This window comes from Palaemon carinicauda, chromosome 27 (genome assembly GCF_036898095.1).
Source record: "Palaemon carinicauda isolate YSFRI2023 chromosome 27, ASM3689809v2, whole genome shotgun sequence".
NCBI classification, from domain to species: Eukaryota; Metazoa; Arthropoda; class Malacostraca; order Decapoda; family Palaemonidae; genus Palaemon; species Palaemon carinicauda.
In genome coordinates, this window is record NC_090751.1 from 86437989 (window position 1) to 86464908 (window position 26920).

Genomic DNA, 26920 nt, shown 5'->3' on the forward strand with positions numbered 1-26920 from the left:
AGAAGGAGACTTCCTTGCTCATCATGTCCTGCATGGACAAGGCCGTACGTGACGGGTTTAATGAGCTTGCAGCATCGTTCGTGTCCGGAGTCCTCAAGAAGCGTGAGAACCTTTGCTCTTTCCTGTCAGCTGGAGTTACACCTTGCCAAAGATCCGAACTTCTGTTTGCTCCTCTTTCTAAGTGCCTCTTTCCAGAGGACCTGATTAAGGAGATTGCTGCTTCTTTGATACAGAAGGATACTCATGATCTGGTTGCGTCCTCTGCTCGCAAAGCCACCCCTTTGCCTACCTTGTCAGCTAGACCAAGGATGGACACTCCAGCGTCCCGATTTATTCCGCCCTTTCGTGGCAGAGCCTCCAGCAGAGGAGGTGCTCGTGCCGGAGGGAGATGTGGAAAGAAGAAAGGAACCAAGTCCTTTAAAGGCAGATTCTGACTGCCAGCTTCTTCAGACAGCAGTGAGAGCCAGACTCAAGAACTTCTGGCAGACCTGGGAGAAGAGAGGCGCAGATGCACAATCTGTGAAGTTGCTCAGAGAGGGGTACAAGATCCCGTTTGTACGAAAACCCCCTCTAGCAACGTCTCCCATCGATCTCTCTCCCAGGTACAGAGAGGAAGACAAGAGACGAGCCTTGAAACGGGAAGTGTCTCTCTTACTAGAAAAGGGAGCGGTAGTCAAAGTCCTGGACCATCAAACCCCGGGCTTCTACAACCGTCTCTTCTTAGTGGCAAAGAAGACAGGAGGGTGGAGGCCGGTGCTAGACGTCAGTGCGCTGAATGTCTTTGTCACAAAGCAGACGTTCTCCATGGAGACCACAAAGTCCGTTCTAGCAGCGGTCAGAAGGGAAGACTGGATGGTCTCTTTAGACCTAAGGGACGCATACTTCCACGTCCCCATCCACCCAGACTCCCAACCTTTTCTGAGATTTGTTTACGAAAAGGTTGTCTACCAGTTTCAAGCCCTGTGCTTTGGCCTAAGCACAGCTCCTCTTGTGTTTACGAGGCTGATGAGGAACGTAGCCAAATTCCTTCATTTAGCGGACATTCGAGCCTCCCTCTATTTGGACGACTGGCTTCTAAGAGCTTCTTCCAGTCGTCGCTGTCTGAAGGATCTAAAGTGGACTCTAGATCTGACCAAGGAATTGGGTCTCCTTGTCAATTTGGAAAAGTCTCAAGTGGTCCCATCCCAAACTATTGTGTATTTAGGGATGGAGATTCACAGTCTAGCTTTTCGGGCTTTTCCGTCGGCCCCCAGAACAAGCCAAGCCCAGTTATGCATCCAGAACATGCTGAAGAAGGAACGATGTTCAGTCAGGCAGTGGATGAGTCTGATAGGGACACTATCATCCCTGGAACAGTTCGTATCGTTAGGAAGACTACATCTCCGTCCTCTTCAATATCACCTTGCTGTTTACTGGAAAAAGGACAAGACGCTAGAAGCGGTCTCGATCCCCATTTCCGAGAAGATGAAGTCTTGCCTGACTTGGTGGAAGGACAGTATCAGCCTCAGAGAGGGTCTGCCCCTGGCTGTTCAGACTCCCAACCACGTTCTCTTCTCGGACGCATCGGACACAGGCTGGGGCGCGACATTAGACGGTCGGGAATGCTCGGGAACTTGGAACTCGAGTCAAAGGACAATGCATATCAACTGCAAGGAGCTACTGGCAGTTCATCTGGCCTTGAAAAGCTTCAAGTCTCTCCTTCAAGGCAAAGTGGTGGAGGTGAACTCGGACAACACCACGGCTTTGGCGTACATCTCCAAGCAAGGAGGGACCCACTCTATGACGTTGTACGAGATCGCAAGGGACCTCCTCACCTGGTCAAAAGGTCAAAACATTTCGCTAGTAACGAGGTTCATCCAAGGCAACTTGAATGTCATGGCAGATTGCCTCAGTTGGAAGGGACAAATCATTCCAACAGAATGGACCCTACACAAGGATGTGTGCAAGAGACTTTGGGCCACATGGGGCCAGCCAACCATAGATCTCTTTGCAACCTCGATGACCAAGAGGCTCCCAATATATTGCTCACCAATCCCGGACCCAGCAGCAATTCATATAGATGCCTTTCTCCTAGATTGGTCACATCTAGACCTATATGCATTCCCCCCGTTCAAGATTGTCAACAAGGTACTGCAGAAGTTCGCCTCTCACGAAGGGACAAGGTTGACGCTAGTTGCTTCCCTCTGGCCCGCGAGAAAATGGCTCACCGAGGTACTTCGATGGCTAGTAGACGTTCCCAGAACACTTCCCCTAAGGGTGGACCTTCTACGTCAGCCACACGTAAAGAAGGTACACCAAGGCCTCCACGCTCTTCGTCTGACTGCCTTCAGACTATCGAAAGACTCTCGAGAGCTAGAGGCTTTTCGAAGGAGGCAGCCAGGGCGATTGCTAGAGCAAGGAGGACATCCACCCTTAGAGTCTACCAATCGAAGTGGGAAGTCTTCCGAAACTGGTGCAAGTCAGTATCTGTATCCTCGACCAGTACCTCTGTAACTCAAATAGCTGACTTCCTTTTATACCTGAGGAAAGAACAATCTCTTTCAGCTCCCACTATCAAGGGTTACAGAAGCATGTTGGCAACAGTCTTCCGTCACAGAGGCTTGGATCTTTCCAATAATAAAGATCTACAGGACCTCCTTAAGTCTTTTGAGACCACGAAGGAGCGTCGTTTGGCTACACCTGGTTGGAATTTAGACGTGATACTAAGATTCCTCATGTCAGAAAGGTTCGAGCCGCTACAATCAGCCTCCTTTAAAGATCTCACCTTAAAGACTCTTTTCCTGGTTTGCTTAGCCACAGCTAAAAGAGTCAGTGAGATTCACGCCTTCAGCAGGAACATCGGATTTTCATCTGAAACGGCTACATGTTCTCTACAACTTGGTTTTCTAGCCAAAAACGAGCTACCTTCTCGTCCTTGGCCGAAATCGTTCGATATTCCAAGCCTATCGAATATGGTTGGAAATGAACTAGAAAGAGTCTTATGCCCTGTGAGAGCTCTTAAGTTCTATTTAAGACGAACTAAACCTTTACGAGGACAGTCAGAAGCTTTATGGTGTTCAGTTAAGAAACCATCTTTGCCTATGTCAAAGAAGGCTTTATCCTATTTTATCAGACTGTTAATACGAGAAGCTCATTCACATCTGAGTGAGGAAGACCAAGCTTTGCTGAAGGTAAGGACACATGAAGTTAGAGCTGTCGCAACTTCAGTGGCCTTTAAACAAAATAGATCTCTGCGAAGTATAATGGACGCAACCTATTGGAGAAGCAAGTCAGTGTTCGCGTCTTTTTATCTTAAGGATGTCCAGTCTCTTTACGAGGACTGCTACACTCTGGGACCATTCGTAGCAGCGAGAGGGTGAGGGCTCAACCACTACAATCCCCTAATTCCATAACCTTTTTAATCTTTCTCTTGAAATGTTTTTTATTGTTGTTTTTGGGTTGTCCGGAAGGCTAAGAAGCCTTTCGCATCCTGGTTGATTTGGCGGGTGGTCAAATTCTTTTCTTGAGAAGCGCCTAGATTAGAGGTTTTGATGAGGTCCTGTGGTATGGGTTGCAACCCTTCATACTTCAGATCCTAGGGGTCGCTCAGCATCCTAAGAGGATCGCGAGGCTCCGTAAGGAAGACGTACTTAAAAAGGCAGAGTAATTGTTCAAGTCGACTTCCTTACCAGGTACCTATTTATTTTGTTTTTGTTATTTTGATAACTTCTAAAATGAAATAAAAAAATCCTTAGCTCATAATGATGTAAACATTTATTGCTGGTCTCTACCCACCCCCCTGGGTGTGAATCAGCTATTATAATCACCGGCTAAGTTAAATATTGAAAAATGTTATTTTGATAATAAAATAAATTTTTGAATATACTTACCCGGTGATTATAAATTAAAGGACCCTCCCTTCCTTCCCAATAGAGACGCAGTGGACCGAGGAGAAAATTGAGTTTTTTGTTTACAATGAGTACTGGGTATCTGGACGACAGATGGCGCTGTTGAAGTACACCCCCTACCTGCATAGCGATCGCTGGCGGATTTTTTCCGTAGAGTTTTCTGTCAAGCAGCAGAGCTGCAGCTATTATAATCACTGGGTAAGTATATTCAAAAATTTATTTTATCATCAAACTAACATTTTTTAATTTTTTACTTTATAAAAAGGACTAACTCTGGCACTATCATCTAGTCATGATAACAAACACTGGTCTGAATTAATGATTGATGACAGGTAAAATGTTACATTATTGATAAGACCTTTGTGGTAGAGGATCTTGTTGAGTTTCATTAGCCAAAAGCTATAATTTTATGGTGATAGATAGATGGATTGATGCTAATTGGTGTCACTAAGTCTTTTTAGTCTTTAAATTGTAAAGTTCAGTGCATTCATACAGCAACTAAACATCTAATTTTACTTTTGTCATAATCTATTTAGCTAGGATATAAAGGATCTCCCTTGCCTTTTTTGAATTATATGAAGAACCAAGAAGGTTAATGGAGGTTGGAAGTACTGTACTTCACCTGTTTCCGTGCAGATCACTGACGACGAGTTTGACTTGAGGAAGGTTTGAGTATCCTTAGGTCTTTCAGATAGTCCCTCCATGACTTTGTTGAGGGAGTTGATAGCTAAGGCTACTTCTCCCCTGGTACCCCCAGTGCCAGTGTCTCCCATGGTGTTACCTGTGGTAAAAGTGATGGTTATTCTCCCAGTGTCAATGACCTGGTTGGCGTCCCCTGTTGTACACCCCACCTAAGCCAAAAGAAAGGGGACACCCATGCCAGTGGAAAAAGTGCTGGCACATAAAATTGTCATGTCTGAGGTTGGCATAAGTCGGCCCCAGGACCAAAAATGTGTGTTGTGCTGCTGCTTAGGGTTATCTCGTTCATCATCCCTGACCCGGTCAATCCTGTGTTAGCCAGCCCTTCCCCTATGCACGTCACACCGACCATGTGGCTGGAAGTCTTGGGCCTGTAGCCCCTGCTTATTGTGCATGTGTTTAGATTGCCTGGAGGTTATCTCTGGGTGAGAGCTCTTAGACTAGAAGTCATAGCCCGCACAGGTTACTGTAATTTCACCTGATGTGGTCAAGAATTGACAAGCAGCTCTGCCCTAAGAGTAAATGCTTATTTGCAGTCTGGCTCAGCCCTGAGTGCAAGACTATGGGTCGGTCTTCAGCAGTGCAGAAGACCTGGTCAATTTTCTTTTAAAAAACGTATCTATAATTGAACGTGGGAATCAGTTTGCTTAAAACTACACAGCAGAAGGGAGGGGTTAAGGGGCAGCCTAAGCCCAGCATCTTTAAGCCAAAGATCAGGACCCATAAGGGAGCCGGAAGAAAAACAGTAGAGGCCTAGACCTCTGTACCCACTGATACCTGCACGGGAGGAGGTAAAAAGATCTGATTGATAGCAGTAAGACCCAGTGAGTCAAAGGGACTGGGTGAGGAGTAGGAAGAGTTTGAGTGAGAGAGTTGATGATAATGATGGGAGTCAAAAGTCTCGGTTTATTGACCTTGACCTGGATGGCTGGATTCATAAGAGCTATATTCCACTAAGGAGCATTTGCTGTTTTAAGTCAAGTTCAGCCTGAGAGCAAGGCCATAGGTGCAGTCTTCAACAGAGCTGAGGACTTAGTCAATTTGCTTTTTCTTATATTGGCATGTTTATATATTTTTGGGTATAATTTGGACAGGCCATAACTATCTATGACTTAAATACAGGATTAAGGATTTATTGAACAGAAGTGGCAGTAGAAGAAAGAAAAATTTTAATAGTACAGTAATTAGACCCACTGAGCATTAGGGACTGGGTGAGGAGTGTGGAAGAATTTTGCAGCACAAAAAGAGTGGGAGATAAAAGTCCCAGGTAAGCTTAAGGTTGAGGCTGAGGACAGGGGAAAAGACCCAGTGAGAGTAGTGGCTGGGTGAGGAGAGAAAGTTTGGAGAGAGAGAGAGACTTGGCAGTGGTTGGAGACAAGGTCCCTAATAAGTTTAAGAGCGTGCCTGTAACCCTGCTTGTTGCTGTTTTGTGTGCCCCTATGAGTGTGTCTTTCATCACCCCCGTGTGGTTCTTCCCCTCGGGGTAGTGTTGTTGTCACTGGTCGCTCAGACCTTGACTGCTTGTAGAGCCTGAGCTTAAGGTTGGGAAGAGGAAGAAATGTGAGCATTCTTCTTCCTCCTCTGACTCCTTCTTGTCTTCTTCTTCCTTCGACTCCAATACTGATGCTTCTTCTAAGATGAAGTAGAAGGAGAGGAAGAGTTTGAAGAAGTCCAGGAAGGCCAAACATGGTTGTAATGAAAATGCTCCTTATGACAGTTCTCTTTCTGGGATGGGCAGTGGGCAACTGTGGTGCTGGGGTCGGGACCAAAGCTCAGTATCACGGCTCCATCATTGCCGTTGCCAGGCCCAAGGGATTGCCTGCTCACTGGCAGGGGAGCTCTCCTTCTTTGCCTCTCAGTCGGCGACTGTGAAATTGTCGGCAATAGTCTCCCTCCAAGCTGTCTCTTGGTTTAACCAATGGTCAGGTGCAGTGACATACTTTGCAAATTCAAGAGGGTTTTCAACCCCGGAGTCTTTGAAGGAGTACACGAGTCTTGTGCAGTTCTGTGGTAAGGCAGTGACCTTTCTTGCATACCAGTCAGCCAACCAATGAGCCAACTGGGTTTCCTATTTCTCAAAATAATTTAGTCCAGAATAACTCTTTTGCTTTAAAACTCTTCGCTGCGGGCAGAAATGTCTCTCCTTCCAAGGAGTTGTGTCCAGTTGGCATTGGAGAGGTGAAGAAGTGCTTTGCAGGACTCTCTGATCCAGAGCACAGTTTCTTTTAAGATCCCTGGCCCTTTGATGGCAGCTGCAGCCAAATCCTTTGGTTCACCCAACCCTTTGTGATCAGGTGCTAGGAAGGGCCCTGTGCCTGTTCCCAGACCCCTATCCAGACCGCTCACAACTTTATACAAAATGAGCTTGTGCATGCACAGCCCTTTTGAGCTCCCCATCCTGGTTCCTTTAGGGAGGGCAGCAATGGGAAGAAGGGGGAGAGGGAAATGCTTGGTGCCGGTGTTCCCCTTCTCCTGCTGTTGAGATGAGGTAGATGCCTGTAATGCCATTGGGCAACCTGACATAGAAACGGGGCCAAACAATGGGTAATGAGTGCCCTTCTGGAGGGTTACTTACTACCTTTTCATGACTGTTGTTGCCCCGTATTCCACTTACCTATATAGTTCTAGTCTGATCCTCCAAAATTACCAAAAGGCCTAGCAGACAGGTGGAAGGATGTTGAAGAAGAATGCGCTCAAAGTCGTTTGAGACAAGTCTTCAAGCTTCTATAAGCAACTCTTCCGGGCGGAGAAGTCAACTGGGGACTGTAAACCGGTCATCGACCTCTCTGCACTGAACAAATTTTTTCGACAAATAAAGTTCATTATGGAAACACTACGTTCTGTGCTGTGTTCCATCAGAGAGGGATTCTTCAGTTTCTCAGAGGAGTTGAAGGATGTGTAATTTCTAGTACCTGTGCATCAGTCCTCTCAAAAGTACCTCTGCTTCTCCCCATACTGTATGGTGTACCAGTTTAAGACTCTGTGCTTTGGACTATGTAAAGCTCCCCAGGTGTTCATTCAGATGTTCACCTTGGTAGGAGCTTGGGTCCACTTGCAAGAGATATGTACAGTATTTTGACATTTGGCTCATCCTGGTCTCCTCAGCAAGGCAGTTACTACAGGATCGAGATTGGATTTGCAGATTTTGCTACGATCTGGGGATTGTGATAAACCGGAAGTCAAATTTCATACTGAAGCAGAGGTTGAAGTACTTGGGCATGCTGATAGACACCACAGCAGCCAGTCTTTCTGTCAGACGATTGTATCAGCAAGCTCAAGGATTTTGCACGATCATTTCTGTTCAAGGTAGAAGTCTAAGCTCAGCGCTGGCAGTCTTCTCTGCCACCTTTCTTTTCTAGAGAGACTTGTTTGATACAGGTGCCTTCTGTTCCTTCCAGTTCCAGTAGGACAGAGGCTCGGGTCAATCTTATCTGGTTGCTGAATGAGGAAACTCTCATCAGAGAAGTTACACTCGGCTCTCTGTCTTTAGACATGCAACTGTGTTGAAGGAGGTGTGACACTCTCCTGAATGACCTGATCATCTCAGGTATATCATTCCAAGAAGAAATGTATCCGCATCAACGTCCTAGAAATGTAAGAATGTTTGAGGAGGCACTTGGTAGTGTTGATGAGCGACCACACCACTGTAATAACTTCCGTCAACAAGCTAGGGCCAAGCCTGTGTGACGTTCTATGATGTAGAGATGTCAGCCAGCTAAATTCCAAATCAGAAGAATGTACCCTGTACTAGGAAGACACACTCAGTCGTCAGGGACAGGTTGTAGATTCAGAGTGGTCCCTATATCTGTGCGTAGCAAAGAGGCTTCTTGCCCTGTGGGGTTCACCAGAGATTAATCTGTTTGCCACATGGTTAAACAGGAAGCTACCCATGTTTTGCTTCCTCATTACACACTCATGGGCAGTGTTTGAAGATGCCTTCCAACACCCATGGGATCACCTGGGCACTATGCCCTTTCTCTATTCAGCCTAATCTACCCTTTATTCAACCATGTATTGATTACGCCAGGACTCGGGATAATCCTGGTAGCTCCCAGATGGCCTCATGCCAAGTGGTATCCCTATGTATTAGCACTTCTAATCAAGGTCCCCTAGAGAACTACACAGGGGTTGACACTCTGTCAGCCTCATCTTCAGAGGTACCACCCATCCAAAGGCTACCAAGCATCTCCTCCGAGCAAAAGGCTTTTTGCGAGGCACTGCACAGATGTCTGAGGACTGTACCAGGGATGATCCTCTACAGCAGTCTACCAAGTGTAGCGGGCTAGCTTCCGCAATTGGTGCTGTAGAAGGGATACTTCTCCGGTTGTAGTAACTCTAGCACAGACTGTGGATTTCCTCATATTCCTTCGCCAAGAGAAGCGCCTCTCACTTGGGACTGTTAAAGGCTACTACTCAACCTTAGGCTTGGTCTTTTGACCGTAGGTTATGGACATTTCCTTGTGGGAGTTGGTTATGCTTATAAGGAGCTTCGAGGAGATTTGCCCATCCTGGGATCTAAGGCCCACAAAGTGGGACATGACCCTTGTTCTCAAGGTTCTTATGCATATCCAGTGTGAACCTTTGAGAAGGTCATCAGACAGAGATCTAACTCTCAAGGCTGTCTTTTTGGTAGCTTTAACATAGGCGAGTTTCTTGGTGTCTTTTGCTTAGTCACATAGGCTGAGGGGTGGAAGGAGGTCTCCTTTAATTTGTGCTGGTTTTGTGGAGAACCCACCACCGCATAATACCTGTTTCAAGACCTTCTCCATCCCCTCTCTCTGTGAAACATTGGATGGTGACTGAGAGGAGATGCACCTTCACAGCCTTTTACCTTCGAGAATGTACCAACAAATAATCCCTTGAGACCTTTGTCTATGGTAACACATACAGTAGATGTAAGTCTGGAATGAATGGTAGAATGACTGGCTCTTCTACTTTATTTTTATTTCCCCTCTCTTGGGGATGAATCTGTTAAAAACGTTACATGCTGGATCTGACTTGATACTGGTAAGTTACACTCCTGAGCACCATTCTTTAATTCTAAAGAATTATTGCCCCATTCATCTTAATGAGGGGGAGAATTATACCAACATATTAATCGTCATACACCAGGTATATTATTCTGGACTGCCGTCCCCTTCTGGGTAAGGGATCCCTTCTTTGACCATGTACCAATCTTCTTGGACAGTCCAAGCCCAATTCAGCCGATTCATCCCAATGATAGACAGATAGGAGGCTGCTGGAGCTCTCTTCTTTGCTTCTGTACGGGACCAGGCAAACTGTCATTTCCAAGGAAGAAAAAGAACCAACCAGTTCAGTTCTGGGGGGACTTCCGACCCACCAAGCAGTGGGTTTCCCTATTTAAGTGGCAAAAGGTTTTTACTGTATACAAGTAGGAACAATTAGCCAATTTCTAAAGTAATTTGTATATTTCTTAGTCTGTAAAAACTTGAGTCATTTAGTTAAATTTCCCTTTGCAACCACCCTTTTCAGTCCCAAGCCAAAGTTCAAAGTGAGGCTTTACCTTGTTAGTGAATTCAATGGCTATCCCAGGTTGTGCAAAAATCAACTCCCTATTTAAAGGACTCAGGTTTGTATAGCTAGGAAAAATCCAAAGTACTTAATTTTTTTTGATGAGCAATCTGCTTTTTCAGGTATTTACAGAAGAAGAAGAGGAGAAACTCAGCTCATCACTTGCCATCACTCAAGACCAAACTAAGTTGCTGATTAAAACTGTAATACACATAATACAACAGGTTAGAAACTTTCTTTTGTACTGTACGTACTGTACATTACATAGTACTGTAATAAAGAATCTCGTTTGATTTAATGCATACTTTCTATATCAAATTAGTTCTTTGATATCGCATGTTGTTTATTGCATACAATACTTGATAAAATCTATGAAACTAGGTATACAAAATTTTACATTTTTACCAGGTAAGTAGAGTAGGATCAAACTTTGTAATGCGTAATTATTCCTATACATAATACAAACTTTCTACCTTTAATAGAAGCGTGACCTAATTAAGGCCGATTCACACGACCCGTTTTCTTTCCGACAGGCTGGGTGGTGGCTAACCACCGTTGAAATGTTGTACATTCACACGAGGCGTTCCGTATCCGTTTATCCGCGCGCGGTTTTCATTGTTTACTTAGACTCTGTCACGTGAGGATCGAGTAAATTACGATAATTTTGACACTTTAAGATGTTGGTTGATAACTGTGTTGATAAGATAAGTTATGCAACTTCATTATACTTTATGCACCATGCCAAGAATATTAAAATCCTCCTGTTTTATTTAATGCCTCTACAGTCATTTTCCATATCTTTTGTTTATGTAAATTATTTCTATACATCTTGTTTGCCATGTCTAACATCTCCTCATACCCTTGAACAAGTTCAATTAACCTCTCATACATGGTGTCAACAACAACCTAACTCTAATTTTTATGACTATACTATGAAAAAAAATCGAGGTTTGTAGGTCACGAAACGAACAGGTACGATACAGGTCCTCGTTAACACGAAACAACATCAACCCGTTGGTTGGGACGGATGGCTAACGGCCGTCAAACCGGCCGAGGTTTCTTGGGAAGGAAGCCTATCCGACTCGGACGGCTGACGTCCGAGGGCAGCCGTCTGCCTGACGGGTCGTGTGAACAGTTGCATTTGAATACACGTAAGAAACCTAGACGCCGCTTAACCGCCGGCGAGCCTGTCAGAAAGAAAACGGGTCGTGTGAATCGGCCTTTATTATTATTATTAATACTATCCAAGCTACAACCCTAGTTGGAAAAGCAAGATGCTATAAGCCCAAGGGCTCCAATAGGAAAAAATAGCCCAGTGAGGAAAGGAAACAAGGAAATAAATATACGATATAAGAAGCAATGAAAAATTAAAATAAAATATTTTGAAAAGCATTAACAACATTAAAACAGATAAATACTGTAATATATAACTATAAAAAGACTTATGTCAGCCTGTTCAACATAAAAACATTTGCTGTAACTTTGAACTTTTGAAGTTCTACTGATTCAACTACCCGATTAGGAAGATCATTCCACAACTTGGTAACAGCTGGAATAAAACTTCTAGAATACGGTGTAGTACTGAGCCTCATGATAGAGAAGGCCTGACTATTAGAATTAACTGCATGCCTAGTATTATGAACAGGATGGAACTGTCCAGAAAGATCTAAATGTAGAGGATGGTCAGAATTATGAAAAATCTTTTGCAACATGCATAATGAACTAATTGAACGACAGTACCAAAGATTAATATCTAGATCAGGAATAAGAACTTTAATAGACCATAAGTTCCTGTCCAAGAAATTAAGATGAAAATCAGCAGCTGAAGACCAGACAGGCGAACAATACTCGAAACAAGGCAGAATGAAAGAACTAAAACACCTCTTCAGAATAGAATGATCACTGAAAATCTTAAAAGACTTTCTCCATAAGCCAATATTTTGTGCAATTGAAGAAGACGCAGACTTAATGTGTTTCTCAAAAGTAAATTTGCTGTCGAGGATCACTCCTAGAATTTTAAAAGTCATGCAAAGTTAAAGAAACATTATCAATGCTGAGATCCGCATGTTGAGGAGCCCCTGTCCTTGACCTTACAATCATACTTTGAGTTTTGATAGGATTCAACTTCATGCCACATAATTTGCACCATGCACTAATTTTAGCTAGATCTCAATTAAGGGATTCAGCAACCCTAGATCTTCATTCAGGAGATGGAATTGATGTAAAGAGAGTAACATCATCTGCATATGCAACAAGCTTGTTTTCTAGGCTAAACCACATATCATGTGTATATAAGATGAAAAGTAATGGGCCGAGAACACTACCCTGTGGAACACCAGATATCACATTCCTATATTCACTATGTTGACCATCAACAACAACTCTTTGAGATGTATTACTTAAAAATTCAGTAATAATGCTCAGAAACAACCCACCCACTCCCAACTGTATAAAGTTGAAAACAAGCAATGCTGGAATGGCTATGAATCTTTTTAATAAGGTAAACACAGTTGGCTGCAGGGTGGCATAAAAGTCCCTCTCACCTGACTGGTAACGCTACCTTCACTTTGACTTCTGTTGCCGTTCTTAACAGATTTACTTCTCAGCGTCCTACTTTGGCTTTATTTATGATCTGCTTTTTCTTTCCAGATTATTTGCTGTGTGCTTGCTGTTGATGATATCAGTTCTATGGGCAGACATGCAGTTGTGCTATGGTAAACCCAGGTTAGGATATGGTTGGTGCATACTAAACAATAGGTCGACCCTCATCACCTGTGTACAGTAATTTCTGCAGGGGCATAACTGTTCTCAGGACTCCACGTGTTCTGAGTGTAGGGAGTGGCCTCCTGTGCAATGGACTGGATTTTTGGATAGGATGATGTTAAAGAGTGGAGTCAATCTTGGCAAAGCCCAAGGTGATGTCTAAGAAAATCTTGAGCTCCTTTATCGCACTTTCGGGTTCCAAGTCTGCTGCATGTTCTTCTCCATTTGAGGCATAGTCTGTTGCATGAAGTAAGAAGAAGTGAACCAGTGCCTTCCCCTCAGGGAGTTCCTTGAGCAAGATAGGAGTAATGCCGTCCACTAGTGAGGGCAATACCCCCTTGCCTCTCGCCCAAAACTCTCCCGATGCCATAATTGCTGAGTTGATGATGGCCCTTCATCATTGCAACTATTTGAGGTTCTAGCAGCTGCTAGAGCCCAGAAGTCTTCTCACCCTGTTGGTGCTCTCACCTTGTCAGCAAAAAAGAACTGTTTGTGATGTCCCTTGGACAACAAGCCATGAGTACAATCACCAGGTCATCAAAATTCTTCTGATAGTCCATGAAGTCATCCAAGATAAATGTCTTCATAGATACGATCACTGGCACTATCACCTCCTTAGGCATGATGGCCCACTAGTAAAAGATCCTTGTGATTCACGACACGAATGATTACCTTGTGCATTATATGGTACGCGTGCTACGCACTCAAAATCATCTCCAAGAACATGATCACCTCAGTGTACCTCGTCAGTGCCACTATCAGCTGTGAAGAGACTATCTCCTGCATAGGTTAAGCCTTCTACTGCCACTAGATCGCCTCCACGCCATGATCACCAACTCGTCAAGAACACTCAGTATGCACACGATAACCAGCACACGTACTAACAAAGTAAGCCTATAGGTTCCATAGTTCAGTGGCCTCCCATCACTTCATGGTGGGGACTATCCAGCATCTCCTCCGAGCAAACAGCTTTTTGCGAGGCACTGCAATATCTCCCTAAATCCTCTGCAGCTGTCTTCCAGGAAAAGTAAGCCATCTTCTGCAATTGGTGTCATAGATGGGGTACAGTACTTCTCTGGTTAGAGCCTTTCCACACTTAATTTTTTCAATATTAATCTTACCCGATAATCATGTAGCTGTCAACTCTGTTGCCGACAGAAATCTACGGTCGGGATACGCCAGCGATCGCTATACAGGTGGGGGTGAACACCACAGCGCCATCTGTGGTCAGGTACTCCAGTACTTCTTGTCAACACCACCTCAATTTTTCCTCTGTCGTGCCTCCGGCTAGACCTACATGGATACGCTGTTGATTCTGGAGTTATTGCTCACGATTTGGTGATGTATTTGCTCTAGAGTTTAGCCTTCGCTATTCAGGAAGCTTTATCATTAGCTTAGCAAGTTTTTGGAATTAATTTGATTTAATTTTTGATTTAATTTTGGTGACGAAGAGAGTATGAACTCTCTTTCACTTTTAATGGCCGACCCTTCCCTTAGACGGAAGTGTTGGTGTCGAAGAGAGTATAGACTCTCTTTCTTAATTTTGCTTAACAAAAGTTATAGATTTATTTTATATCTCTCCGCCTTTTATAGGCCTCTTCGATTAACTTCCTTTTATTATAAACTTATTAAAATTAATTTTTATATTTGTTTATATTCGACCTTTCCTAATAGTAGGCGGTCTTTTCTTGGAACCGAAGTTAATTAACATTGAGCCCGTCATTTCGTTTTTACCTGTTAACATATTATGCTATTTTAATGTTTTTGAAAGAATTTCTTTGATAGTCTCGTACTGTTTTCAAAGTTGAACTAACGTTTTGTTTTGTCTCTGCAGTTGTTGACGTTCAAAACGTTCAACTTGCGCTCTATCGTTACGATAGAGAGAGAGTATTCACGGTGTCACGTTGCAGTAAGAGTAGAACGATTCTATCGTTTTGTTCATTCTTTCTTAGCTTAAATGGTTTTAATTCTAATAAAGGAACTTTTTATTTGGGAAATCTTTCAGTTTTTTTCCTTTAACAATAATATGTTTTAACGATATATATAATTGGGCTCATCTCTCAGGTTCTAAGTCAAGGGAGAGAGAGAGAGAGAGATAGAGACGGAGGGAGAGAGAGGAGGATAAACGTTTCGTTCAAGCGGGTAACGTTGTTATCGTTTTTTGCTCTTCTCCCTAGTCTCTTTAGGGGAAGAAGGTAAACGTTTCTAGAGTTTTATTCTTGTTCTCAGGCTTTATGCGGTGAGAGATTTTAAACGTAGTTTATTTGATCTAGTGTTTAGTCTCTTTTCCAGCCACTGAATTATTTATCTTTCATTATGTTTTTCTGTTACATTGTAATACTGTTTTCGCAATTACTAACTTTTAATGAAGGATAGAATTGCGTGTTTCAGGTACAAACCACTTAAAGTTTCGAGTTCAGTGAAATAAGTGCAAACAGAAAATCAAAAGTGATAAAGTGATAAGCGCAAAGTGTTACAGTGTTGCGTTCGAGGGTTCGTCTGTTCGTGCCAGTTGTTCGCCTAGTCTGGGACCTCTTACAAGCTCCCAAGCAGGGGAGAAGTAACGTCGAAGGACTTATGGGTTCATCAGGCCTTGATCGACGAACAGACGTTTCCCTCCGTGGTTTCGGGTGTAACCAACTCACGTAGCCGACGTGATCACCCCACCCACACAAAGACGAGAGAGCCCTTTTATTCCTCGTCTGCGGAAGAGGTTTCTCGCAGAAACCATGGACCAAATCTTGCAGCTTTTAAGTGCAAGTCGGTCCCTTCCGCGCAAGTCCAACTCCTAGGTGGTGCCATTAGCACTGGGTCAGTTCGGACTTGCTGCAGTACGACAACTGCACACCTCCCAGAGAGGCAAGGTGGTATCGCAACAGGCAGTAACTCCGTCTGTTGCCGCACCAGCTGTTTTAGACCCTCAGTCTCAACGGACAGTAGCTCCGTTTGTTGTTGTCTTTCTTAAATTCTAGTGGTCTATGCTGCAGACAATGCAGTCTCAGCTTGCGGTGTTGATGCAGGAGTTTCAGGCAGAGAAGGTTAGCACACCTCCTCCTGCGAGCGCTCCTCCACCTCTGCGCAGTCCACCCTGCCAGACGTATGATGTTGAGGCTCCTCCTGCCTCCATGCGTGAGCTGCCGCATTGGGAGTTGCCAGGTACCAGCGCTATGCAGCAACCTCCACTTTCCTTGAGGCAGGAGCCTCATGCTATGCGGCAACCGCCTCAACTCTTGAGGCAAGAGCCTCAACTCTTGAGGCAAGAACCTCAACTCTTGAGGCAAGAGCCTCAACTCTTGAGGCAAGAACCTCAACTCTTGAGGCAAGAGCCTCAACTCTTGAGGCAAGAACCTCAACTCTTGAGGCAAGAACCTCAACTCTTGAGGCAAGAACCTCAACTCTTGAGGCAAGAACCTCAACTCTTGAGACAAGAGCCTCAACTCTTGAGGCAAGAACCTCAACTCTTGAGGCAAGAGCCTCAACTCTTGAGGCAAGAACCTCAACTCTTGAGGCAAGAACCTCAACTCTTGAGGCAAGAGCCTCAACTCTTGAGGCAAGAACCTCAACTCTTGAGGCAAGAACCTCAACTCTTGAGGCAAGAGCCTCAACTCTTGAGGCAAGAGCCTCTCTCTGCGCAGCCACCTCCTCAACCCTTGAGGCAGACGCAACTCTTGAGGCAGGAACCTCATGCTATGAGGCAGCCGCCTCAACGCATGCAGCAACCGCATTCTTCACAGCATGAGCCTCTCTCTGCGCAGCTACCTCCTCAACCCTTGAGGCAGACGCAACTCTTGAGGCAGGAACCTCACAGGAGCCTCATGCTATGCGGCATCCTCCTCAAACCATGAGGCAGGAGCCTCATGCTATGCGGCATCCTCCTCAACCCATGAGGCAGGAGCCTCATGCTATGCGGCATCCTCCTCAACCCATGAGGCAGGAGTCTCATGCTATGCGGAGCCTCATGCTATGCGGCATCCTCCTCAAACCATGAGGCAGGAGCCTCATGCTATGCGGCAACCGCCTCAACCCATGAGGCAGGAGCCTCATACTATGCGGCATCCTCCTCAACGCATGCGGCATGAGCCTCATCCCTTGCAGCATGAGCCTCATCCCATGCAGCATGAGCCTCATACCATGCAGCATGAGCCTCATCCCATGCAGCATGAGCCTCATCCCATGCAGCATAAGCCGCACGCCATGCAACATGCTCTGCTTACCTTACAGCATGCTCTACATACAGCATGCTCTGCATACAGCATGCTCTGCATACCTTACCGCATGCTCCTCAGTCACACATCTTTGGTTGTTGCCAACTCACTAGACTGTCAAGCAGTTTCATAACGTTGCCTTCTAGTCTGCTGCTTTTGCACCAGTGAAACCCTCACTGAGAGAACTTAGCTTTTCTCGGATATGGTTCCTGTAGATGAGAAAGTGCTATTCTCCCTCCTTCTGATATTCCCTTGAGGACTCTGTCATTTGGAGAGGAGCCTTTAGCTGCTTAGCCTCCTATGGACTTTTATTTAAGCATAACATGCTTCCAGGGAGGGTAATGGTTCCACTTCAGTCGCTAACCCCGTCTGTTACCACACCTGCTCCCATAGACCTTGAGCTTTGTTGCAAGACATGCAGTCCAAGCTTAGTCCTTGTTAGAGGATTTTTTGTTTACGGAGTCAGTGTGTCACTGGGAAGACGTTCAACAACCAGCAGAAGTGACTTGTTGTGACGCAGTGCGGCAACCTCAGCAACCCGATAAGGAGTTGTCTGTACGACCCAGACAGTCTAGACAGCTTCGGGTTGTCGCTGTACTTCCTCGCTTCCCCATGGTTGACAGTTCACAGACTGTGCAGCAGTACCATGATCTTGTGTCCGGCTCCGTCAGACGACTAGCTTTTAAGAGCTCCCACAAGTCGTCGCTGTCTGGAGATTCTCAGATGGACTATGGATCTGACCAAGGAACTGGGCCTCCTGGTCAATTTTGAGGAGTCCCAGCTCGTCCCATCCCAGACCATTGTCTACCTGGGTATGGATCTTCAGAGTCGAGCTTTTCGGGCTTTTCCGTCGGCCCCAAGGATCTACTAAGCCCTAGATTGCATCCAGAGCATGCTGAGAAGGAACCGATGCTCAGTCAGGTAGTGGATGAGTCTAACAGGGACACTTTCATCGCTGGCCCTGTTCATCGAGTTAGGGAGACGCCACCTCCGCCCCCTTCAGTATCATCTAGCGGCTCACTGGATAAAGGACATGACGCTAGAGACGATCTCAGTTCCTGTTTCCGAAGAGAGGAGGTCTACTCTCACGTGGTGAAAGAACAGCTTTCTTCTCAAGGAAGTCTACCTTTGGCTGTTCAGAAACCCAACCGCCGTCTCTTCTCTGACGCATCAGACACGGGCTGGGGTGCGACTTTGGACGGACAGGAATGCTCGGGAACATGGAATCAGGAGCTAAGGACACTTCACATCTATTGCAAGGAGCTGTTGGCGGTTCATCTGGCCTTGATAAACTTCAAGTCCCTCCAGCTTAACAAGGTGGTGGAGGTGGACTCTGACAACACCACAGCCTTGGCTTACATCTCCAAGCAGGGAGGGACTCATTCGTGGAAGTTGTTCTAGATCGCAAGGGACCTCCTCATCTGGTTAAAAGATCGAAAGCTCACGCTGGTAACGAGGTTCATTCAGGGCGATATGAATGTCATGGCAGATCCCCTTAGCCGGAAGGGTCAGGTCATCCTCACAGAGTGGACCCTTCACAAGAATGTTTGCAGCAGACTTTGGGCCCTGTGGGGTCAGCCAACCATAGATCTGTTCGCTACCTCGATAACCTAGAGGCTCCCGTTGTATTGTTCTCCGATTCCAGACCCAGCAGCAGTTCACGTGGATGCTTTTCTGCTGGATTGGTCCCATCTCGACCTGTATGCATTCCCGCCGTTCAAGATTGTCAACAGGGTACTTCAGAAGTTCGCCTCTCGCAAAGGGACACGGCTGACGTTGGTTGGCTCCGCTCTGGCCCGCGAGAGAATGGTTCATAGAGGTACTGCTATGGCTGGTCGACATTCCCAGGACTCTTCCTCTAGGAGTGGACCTTCTACGTCTACCTCACGTAAAGAAGGTACATCCAAACCTCCACGCTCTTCGTCTGACTGCCTTCAGACTTTCGAAAGACTCTCAAGAGCTAGGGGCTTTTCGAAGGAGGCAGCCAGAGCGATTGCCAGAGCAAGGAGGACATCCACTCTCAGAGTCTATCAGTCTAAAGGGGAAGTCTTCCGAAGCTGGTACAAGGCCAATGCAGTTTCCTCATCCAGTACCACTGTAACCCAGATTGCTGACTTCCTGTTACATCTAAGGAACGTAAGATCCCTTTCAGCTCCTACGATTAAGGGTTACAGAAGTATGTTGGCAGCGGTTTTCCGCCACAGAGGCTTGGATCTTTCCACCAACAAAGATCTACAGGACCTTCTTAGGTCTTTTGAGACCTCAAAGGAACGTCGGTTGTCCACTCCAGGCTGGAATCTAGACGTGGTCCTAAGGTTCCTTATGTCATCAAGATTTGAACCTCTCCAATCAGCCTCTTTTAAGGACCTCACATTAAAACTCTTTTCCTCGTGTGCTTGACAACAGCTAAAAGAGTAAGTGAGATCCACGCCTTCAGCAGGAACATAGTTTTCACATCTGAAACGGCTACATGTTCCTTGCAGCTCGGTTTTTTGCTAAAACGAGCTTCCTTCACGTCCTTGGCCTAAGTCGTTCGAGATCCCAAGCCTGTCCAACTTGGTGGGGGACGAACTGGAGAGAGTACTTTGCCCAGTTAGAGCTCTTAGGTACTATCTAAAAAGGTCATAACCTTTACGAGGACAATCAGAAGCCTTATGGTGTGCTATCAAGAAGCCTTCTCTTCCAAGGTCTAAGAACTCAGTTTCTTACCTATTCAGGCTCCTGATTAGGGAAGCACATTCTCATCTGAAGGAAGAAGACCTTGCTTTGCTGAAGGTAAGGACACATGAAGTGAGAGCTGTGGCTACTTCAGTGGCCCTCAAACAGAACCGTTCTCTGCAGAGTGTTATGGATGCAACCTATTGGAGAAGCAAGTCAGTGTTCGCATCATTCTATCTCAAAGATGTCCAGTCTCTTTACGAGAACTGCTACACCCTGGGACCATTCGTAGCAACGAATGCAGTAGTAGGCGGGGGCTCAGCCACTACATTCCCATAATCCCATAACCTTTTTAACCTTTCTCTTGAATACTTTTTATGGGTTGTACGGTCGGCTAAGAAGCCTTCCACATCCTTGTTGATTTGGCGGGTGGTCAATTCTTTCTTGAGAAGCGCCGAGGTTAAAGGTTGTGATGAGGTCCTTTAGTATGGGTTGCAGCCCTTTATACTTCAGCACCTAAGAGTCGTTCAGCATCATAAGAGGACCGCTACGCTCAGTAAGGAAGACGTACTTAATAAAGGCAGAGTAATGGTTCAAGTCGTCTTCCTTACCAGGTACTTATTTATTTTATGTTATTTTTGAATAACTAATAAAATAAAATACGGGATACTTAGCTTCTTTGTTAACATGTATGCTGGTCTCCACCCACCACCCTGGGTGTGAATCAGCTACATGATTATCGGGTAAGATTAATATTGAAAAATGTTATTTTCATTAGTAAAATAAATTTTTGAATATACTTACCCGATAATCATGATTTAATTGACCCACCCTTCCTCCCCATAGAGAACCAGTGGACCGAGGAAAAAATTGAGGTGGTGTTGACAAGAAGTACTGGAGTACCTGACCACAGATGGCGCTGTGGTGTTCACCCCCACCTGTATAGCGATCGCTGGCGTATCCCGACCGTAGATTTCTGTCGGCAACAGAGTTGACAGCTACATGATTATCGGGTAAGTATATTCAAAAATTTATTTTACTAATGAAAATAACATTTTTATTTCCTCATCTACATTTGCCGAGAGAAGCTCCTCTCAGTCTCTGCAGTAAAAGGCTATTGCTCAGCCTTGAGCTAAATCTTTAGATTGAAAGACCAAAACCTCTCCTCGTCATGGGAATTGTCCATGCTCATGAGTAGCTTCGAACATTCCTGACCTCTCAGAGAACTTGGATCACCATCTTGGGAGGTTACGAAGGTTCCAAGCTCTTTAAATGCACTCTGTACAAGTCCTTACGACCCCTGGCTTGGAATTTTGGAAATTAGGTAGTTCCTATGTGGATACAAACCATCATTCTTTATGTGGGGAATATGTTTTTATCGTGGAAGTTAGATGGCCATTGAATCATTTAATCAGCAGGGAGCAAGGGTGAGGATCCCTTGCCCCCTTACCTTTTAATGTATCTTCACTTATGTTTTTGGCTTCATCGAGTACAGACATACTGATATGCCCTTAAGTGAACTTTTCACTTTCCTTGTCTTTCAAGAAGTGAATATTGGCAGTTGATTGTTATTGTGAAACAAGACACTCATTGTGGGAGGTTAGACTTTACATCATGTTTTTTGTTAAACCAGCTGAAAATCCACAAACTCAATTTGCTTACTAGGGACATGATTGTTCTCAATCATTCCTGTGTGACAAGTGTAGGTCGTGGTATCCTTGTGGTGGCAGGCGTATGCTTTGAGCGAGAGAAATAGAGCTTTTTCCTTTCCATTGGGTGCATCTGCTTTTGATGCTCCTGAGCTTACTCCTGTAGCTCATTCTCAGGTGCCAGGGAGTATGCGGCAGAAGCAAGGAGCCCTTAGACCTATGTTGGAGTGCTTCAGGTTCCGGTGGCATGTTGTGTACTTTATGTGTTCGCTGCACCCCATCGGAGGTTAAAGGCTCTTTTATGTTTGTACTACTGGTGATGACGAGTGTGACCTAACAAGTAATTTTGGCCCACTTAGGTCTTTCAGGTAGGCTCCCCAGTGCCAGGGTCTCCTTGGTAACGCCAATGATAAAGAGCGTGTCAGTGTTCTGGTGATGTCTGCAATGACTCCCCCTCCCTAGGTCCTCTGGGGCCAAAAGACATGTTCTCCCAGTGGCGGGTAGGTTGTTTCCTGTGCATCTCTGCCACCGGTTACTCCCTCCCCCTCTTCCTATTCCCCTGTGCTTCTCCTCGACCCTTGTGCTTGAGGGGCTTGGGGCTTACACTCCCCTGTAAGTGTGACTTCCCTCTCTGTGACATTGTTCCCCAGTGTTGTGGTTTCTGGCGAATCAGTCCACCTGTAGCACATCTGGTGGGAGGTTGCCAATGTCTCAGACAAAGAAAGGAAATAGCAGAGCTGAATGGTGTAACTGTGGTCTCTTCACTCTGTTATCCTCCCTTTTTCATTATTCAGCCTTGGTAGAGCCCCACGTCAGAGGTTATTGGCTTTGGCAGCTATCCCTGGAAAATCCAGACTGCAGTAAAGAAGATAGTTTTAGGTTTCTCATTCCTCGCTTCTCCTTCTAACTGTCAAGTTTGATACTCGGAAGACTGGATACCAGTTAGACTGAACTTGCGGGATTGATCTTCCTATTTGGTCTTGTTTCCAAGCTGGAGGCCACAGCCATGAGCCACCAAGGCATTCAGGCCTTGAGAGAACGTGGTACCTCAATAGCGTCACACATTCAGGGATATCTACTGTTCAAGACAGACAGGACACTGTCTTACAGGCCTGCCACTCAAGTCTGAGCCATATCCAAATCTCTGTTTGATAGAGGTCTTGTCAGCAGAGCTTCATCCATTTGACTAATTTTGACAAAGCAGGAGTTACCCCACTCTTTGTTGCTATAACAAACCTCTCGCTAGACCAGATTTTTTTACCTCAGGATGAATCAATGAAGTTAGTACTTTGCCTCTAGTAACTCTCTCAGGTATAAGAGTAATTCAATCCGGGGGTGGATCGTATCCTATCCTAGGATCACGTTCCACACTTAAAGGGGAGGGCTCTCTGCTTCTCATCTTTAAAGATTGTCTCATTCAGATGATAGTCCCCGGACATCTTCCAATACTATCTTACGCTTTTTTAGCTTAGGGATAGCGTTCTCGATGGACAGGCAGACCAGTTAAGAGTGGGTTCTATAGGAGGCGAGGAATATGGCTCAGCAGCCTTCCTTCCAGAAGTGTACCTCCGTTGGCATAGCCTCAGGAACTTTTGTTCCTGATTGTTTGAACATAGAGCTGTACTTACTTCTTTATTACTCACCCAGCTGTGAAGTCCAAGCATTGACTTTGCTTGGCACTGTAGGTTTGGAGGTGATTTGCACAGCTTTGGAGTATTCTTCAATCCTGAAGTGTTCAAATTCTCTCCAATTACCAACTACTTTTCAATCACTCCTAAGCCAGAGTCATTCCAGCCTTCAAGATCTGCATCCAACAGCTTTGAAACTCCCACGTCATTTTCATTTGTCTCCACACTGCCTCTAAGTGAACATTCAACCTGGCTGGTGTCACTTTAGGCCTCAACAAGATGCTCAGTGCTCTGAGAGAGCATCAATGGAAGATGCTCACACCTTCTTTGGCTCTTATATGTACTTCGAGAGGCTGGTATCTTTACAAGATCAGGTGGGCCTGCCTTACAGTCTAGTTACACGGATTAGTAAACCTTCTGGCTTCTAGAGGAAGATTCCTAAATCTTTTCATGGCTAAGGAGATGATTCGTACATGTTACGAGGTCTGACGCTTGTAAGTTTACCAAAAACATAGACAATGATGTGCATGCTCTTGCAATCTCCGACGTCAGTAACAAGACATCTCTCGGGGTGTCTATTCAGCTTTTGTTTGGGCTGGGGTTTTCCTGGCAAGTAGAGGAAAAGTTGTTGGATTATTGATGAAAAAGATCATCGACCTCGGAGTAGCCCCTTGTTTGGCACGGGTAGCACTGGAGGACTCCTGCTGACCATTTCCCCATTTGAATGCCTGATTTTGGAAGATGAGGACGAATCTCGTTTTCTTGCACACCCGATATTGATGGTCAGAAACAAAGATCCTTACCGCAAACTGGGTAGAAATAATCATTAGACTGATTCAATACTTAATGACCAGAGCTACAATTCCTTCCTCAAAAGGAGATCAGATCAAGAGCACTCAAGCTCAGCTGAATAAGCACTTGCCACCCTTCTAGAATCACTCTGTGGCAGGTTTTATAGGCAGAGAAATATCAGTCGATGTTAACTATCTTATTCCTGTAGGATGTGACCCATAGGTTTTCTTCTTCAAGACCTGCTGTAGCCACACAGTGAATGGAATAGCTACCTATGCTCCTTTCACAGAACCATTAGCATCAGATCAAGAGCAAGGGTGACGTATGAGTCTGGGATGAAAGGATATTCTGATTGGCCTTTTGTTTTCCTTTCAATCTTCTCTTTTTGGGTTTAGCTTCGAAACCATGCCAGCTGGATTTGATCTCGGTGTGCTATTCTGTACTTAAATATGGTGAAGTTTTTTCCCCACACTCCTTACCTGGGGGAGTGTTACGTATCAGACACACAACATGATTCAGCAAATGCATCATTCTCTTAAGGATTTTTGGCTCAAAAACAACTCTATATGCCATGATTTCCACAGTATTTCTTGTGGTTCATGAGGCGTAAGGAACCGTGATTCTTATAGTATTGCAAATGTTAGAATCTTGAGTTCCTGGGTAAAGTTTCCAGCCAGTTGGAATGGGGGCTTCCTCCAGCCTAGGGATGAGTCTCCTATTGTAAAGAACGATGGTTCGTATTTGTGTAAGAACAAATAAAAAATTTGTTAAATAATTTATATTTTAAATAACAATACAAACCTGAGGTTTTTACCTAAACTTTTCTACTGTCACCAACCCCTAATGTAAATTGCGGCTGTAATCCAATTGAGGTTACAGTGAGTTACAGACTGCCTCCAGGGTAACTACCTGCTAGTTGTTTACACCCCGTTGAAAGTTTTAACTGCCATGTTCCAGCTTTGTTGTTATCCTTCTTCTTTAGTAAAGAACTTGGGTGTGTATGGTTAAGAATAATAAGAATTGTTTTAAGAATTTGTCATATTTTCCATAAAAATGCACTACAGTACTTTTATTTTCTTCAATTATATATTGCAGTATTCTGTTATGATGAATGCAATAATCTAATTACAGGCAGCACATGGGATGGTACGACCAGCATTGCTAAAGGATCATCTTTTGGCTGCTGGTATATCACAAGACAAAGTAGACATTTTTATTGAGCAATGGTCCACTAATGCAAAAGCCATAGTTGATACACTTCGCCAACAATGTCTTTCAGAAAAGCAGGTATGGTGTATTTATATTCATTCGTCTAGGGTTTGCATTTATTTTACCTTTTAATGAACTCATCTTTTAGAATTTAACATAATACAGTAATCAGTATGAGATTTTATTTCATAAATATTACATTAATCTAAAATTTGTATGGTTTGTGGTTGAGTATTTGCCAAAGTGTGTACTGTATAAATACCTTTACTTATATTTTGTACATATATGTGTCCTAAATTTAAATTATTCAAAGGTCTTTTCAAGCATTTAAAACCTGTATATTACAATTCATGTATTTTTGATAGTTTGTCTTTTACTTCTCACTCTGATTCTATTGTGGACTCATATCTAAATCTTGTAATTTATAAAATAAAATTAACCTAAGAAATAAATTAATATATATCTTGCAATAGCAAGTCATTCCTTTACAAATATATGCTGTATCTTGATTTGTTCTTATGCATATACAAACCTTTTATCCTTTAAATAGGAAGATGATTTCAGCGAAAGCTGGACCACCTGTTGAATTCGTTTACAAGGTAGTTAACGACAGATTGTGTGCATGGATAAAACGTTATGCCCCTGTACCTGTCGGAGGAACCTCTCTTTGATTTTTAGCCTCAGCGAGTACAGACGTATCGATGCGCCTTTAACCAAACTTTTCATTTTCTTTTTCTTGCTAGAAGTGAATACTGACTATTGATTGCTGTAATGGATGTGAAACAGGAGATTTGTACTTGCTAGGAAAAGGGTGAACATTGCAACTGATTTGAGAGTAAACCAACAATAAATTTTTAGTCCCTCTGCATTTTGTACAGGTCATGATTGTTTGCCATCATCCCCGTATGCCGAGTGTAGGTAATGGCCTTCTGTGCAGTGTCAGACCTATGCCCTTAAGTGGAAGAAGAGAGCTAAGCCTTCTCCAGGGTCTGTCTTAGCAACACCCAAGAAGACACCGAAGAAGTCTTTCACTTCTGTGTCCTCAGCGAGTGTGTCTGCTGCTGCCACCCTTATGCATACACCCCGGGCTCAGTTCCTGAGAATTATACATCAGGAGCAAGGAACCTATGAATCTACATCGATGGGCTTTTCAGGCTCTGGTGGTTTGTGAAGTTCCCCTAATGTTTGCCGTAGACCATCAAAAAATGGAAGCTCTTCACCTGTTTCCAAGCATACCATTGACAACAATTTGACCTAAGGAAGGCTTGGACCTCCTTAGGTTGTTCAAGTAGGCCCTCCACTACTTTGTTGAGGGAACTGTTAGCTAACACTACCTCTCCCACAGTGTCCCCAGTACCAGTTTCTCCGATGGTGACTCCAGGGGTTAAAGGCAGGTTTGTGCCCCCCAATCCCAGTGACCTTGGTGGTGTCTCCTTTGGTAATTCCCCTAAATCCAAAAGAACTGTGACCCTAGCCCCTGTGTCTGTGTTGCAAGCCCCAGTGAGTGTGCCTACCTCCTCCCCTCCGACAGCATTCCCTGGCATTGTGGTTCCTGTTGGAGTAATCAGTGCGGTTTCTCCCTTCAGAGTAGTTTCATCATTAATGGTCGCTTGGACCTCAACTCCTCTGATTTCAGAGCTGGCTGTGAGGTTTGGTAAGAGGAAGAAATGTGTATGTTCTTCTTCATCCTCCAACTCCTATTCCTCCCCTTTGTCTCCTGACTCTGAATCTGATGCTCTTTCTAAGGGGAAGAAGGAGGAAAAGAAGTCGAAGAATTCCAGGAAGGCCAGCTGTAGTTGTAAGGAAAGGGGACCTTACAACACCAACTATCTTTTGAGTGATAGTTAGGAGACATCCGAGTGGTTCCCTGACCTGTTTTCCATCTCCCTTGGTACGGT

General features: G+C 44.6%; 1 protein-coding gene across 2 annotated transcripts in view; it reads left to right on the plus strand.

Moving 5' to 3' along the window:
- Window positions 1-26920, plus strand: part of Vlet (Valette) — a 43366-nt gene that overhangs the window by 4240 nt on the left and 12206 nt on the right. For both annotated transcript variants that reach the window (XM_068351216.1, XM_068351217.1), the window contains exons 3-4: window positions 10241-10342; window positions 24945-25100. In XM_068351216.1, coding sequence (XP_068207317.1) covers window positions 10241-10342; window positions 24945-25100 — 258 coding nt within the window. The remainder of the gene's footprint in view (window positions 1-10240; window positions 10343-24944; window positions 25101-26920) is intronic.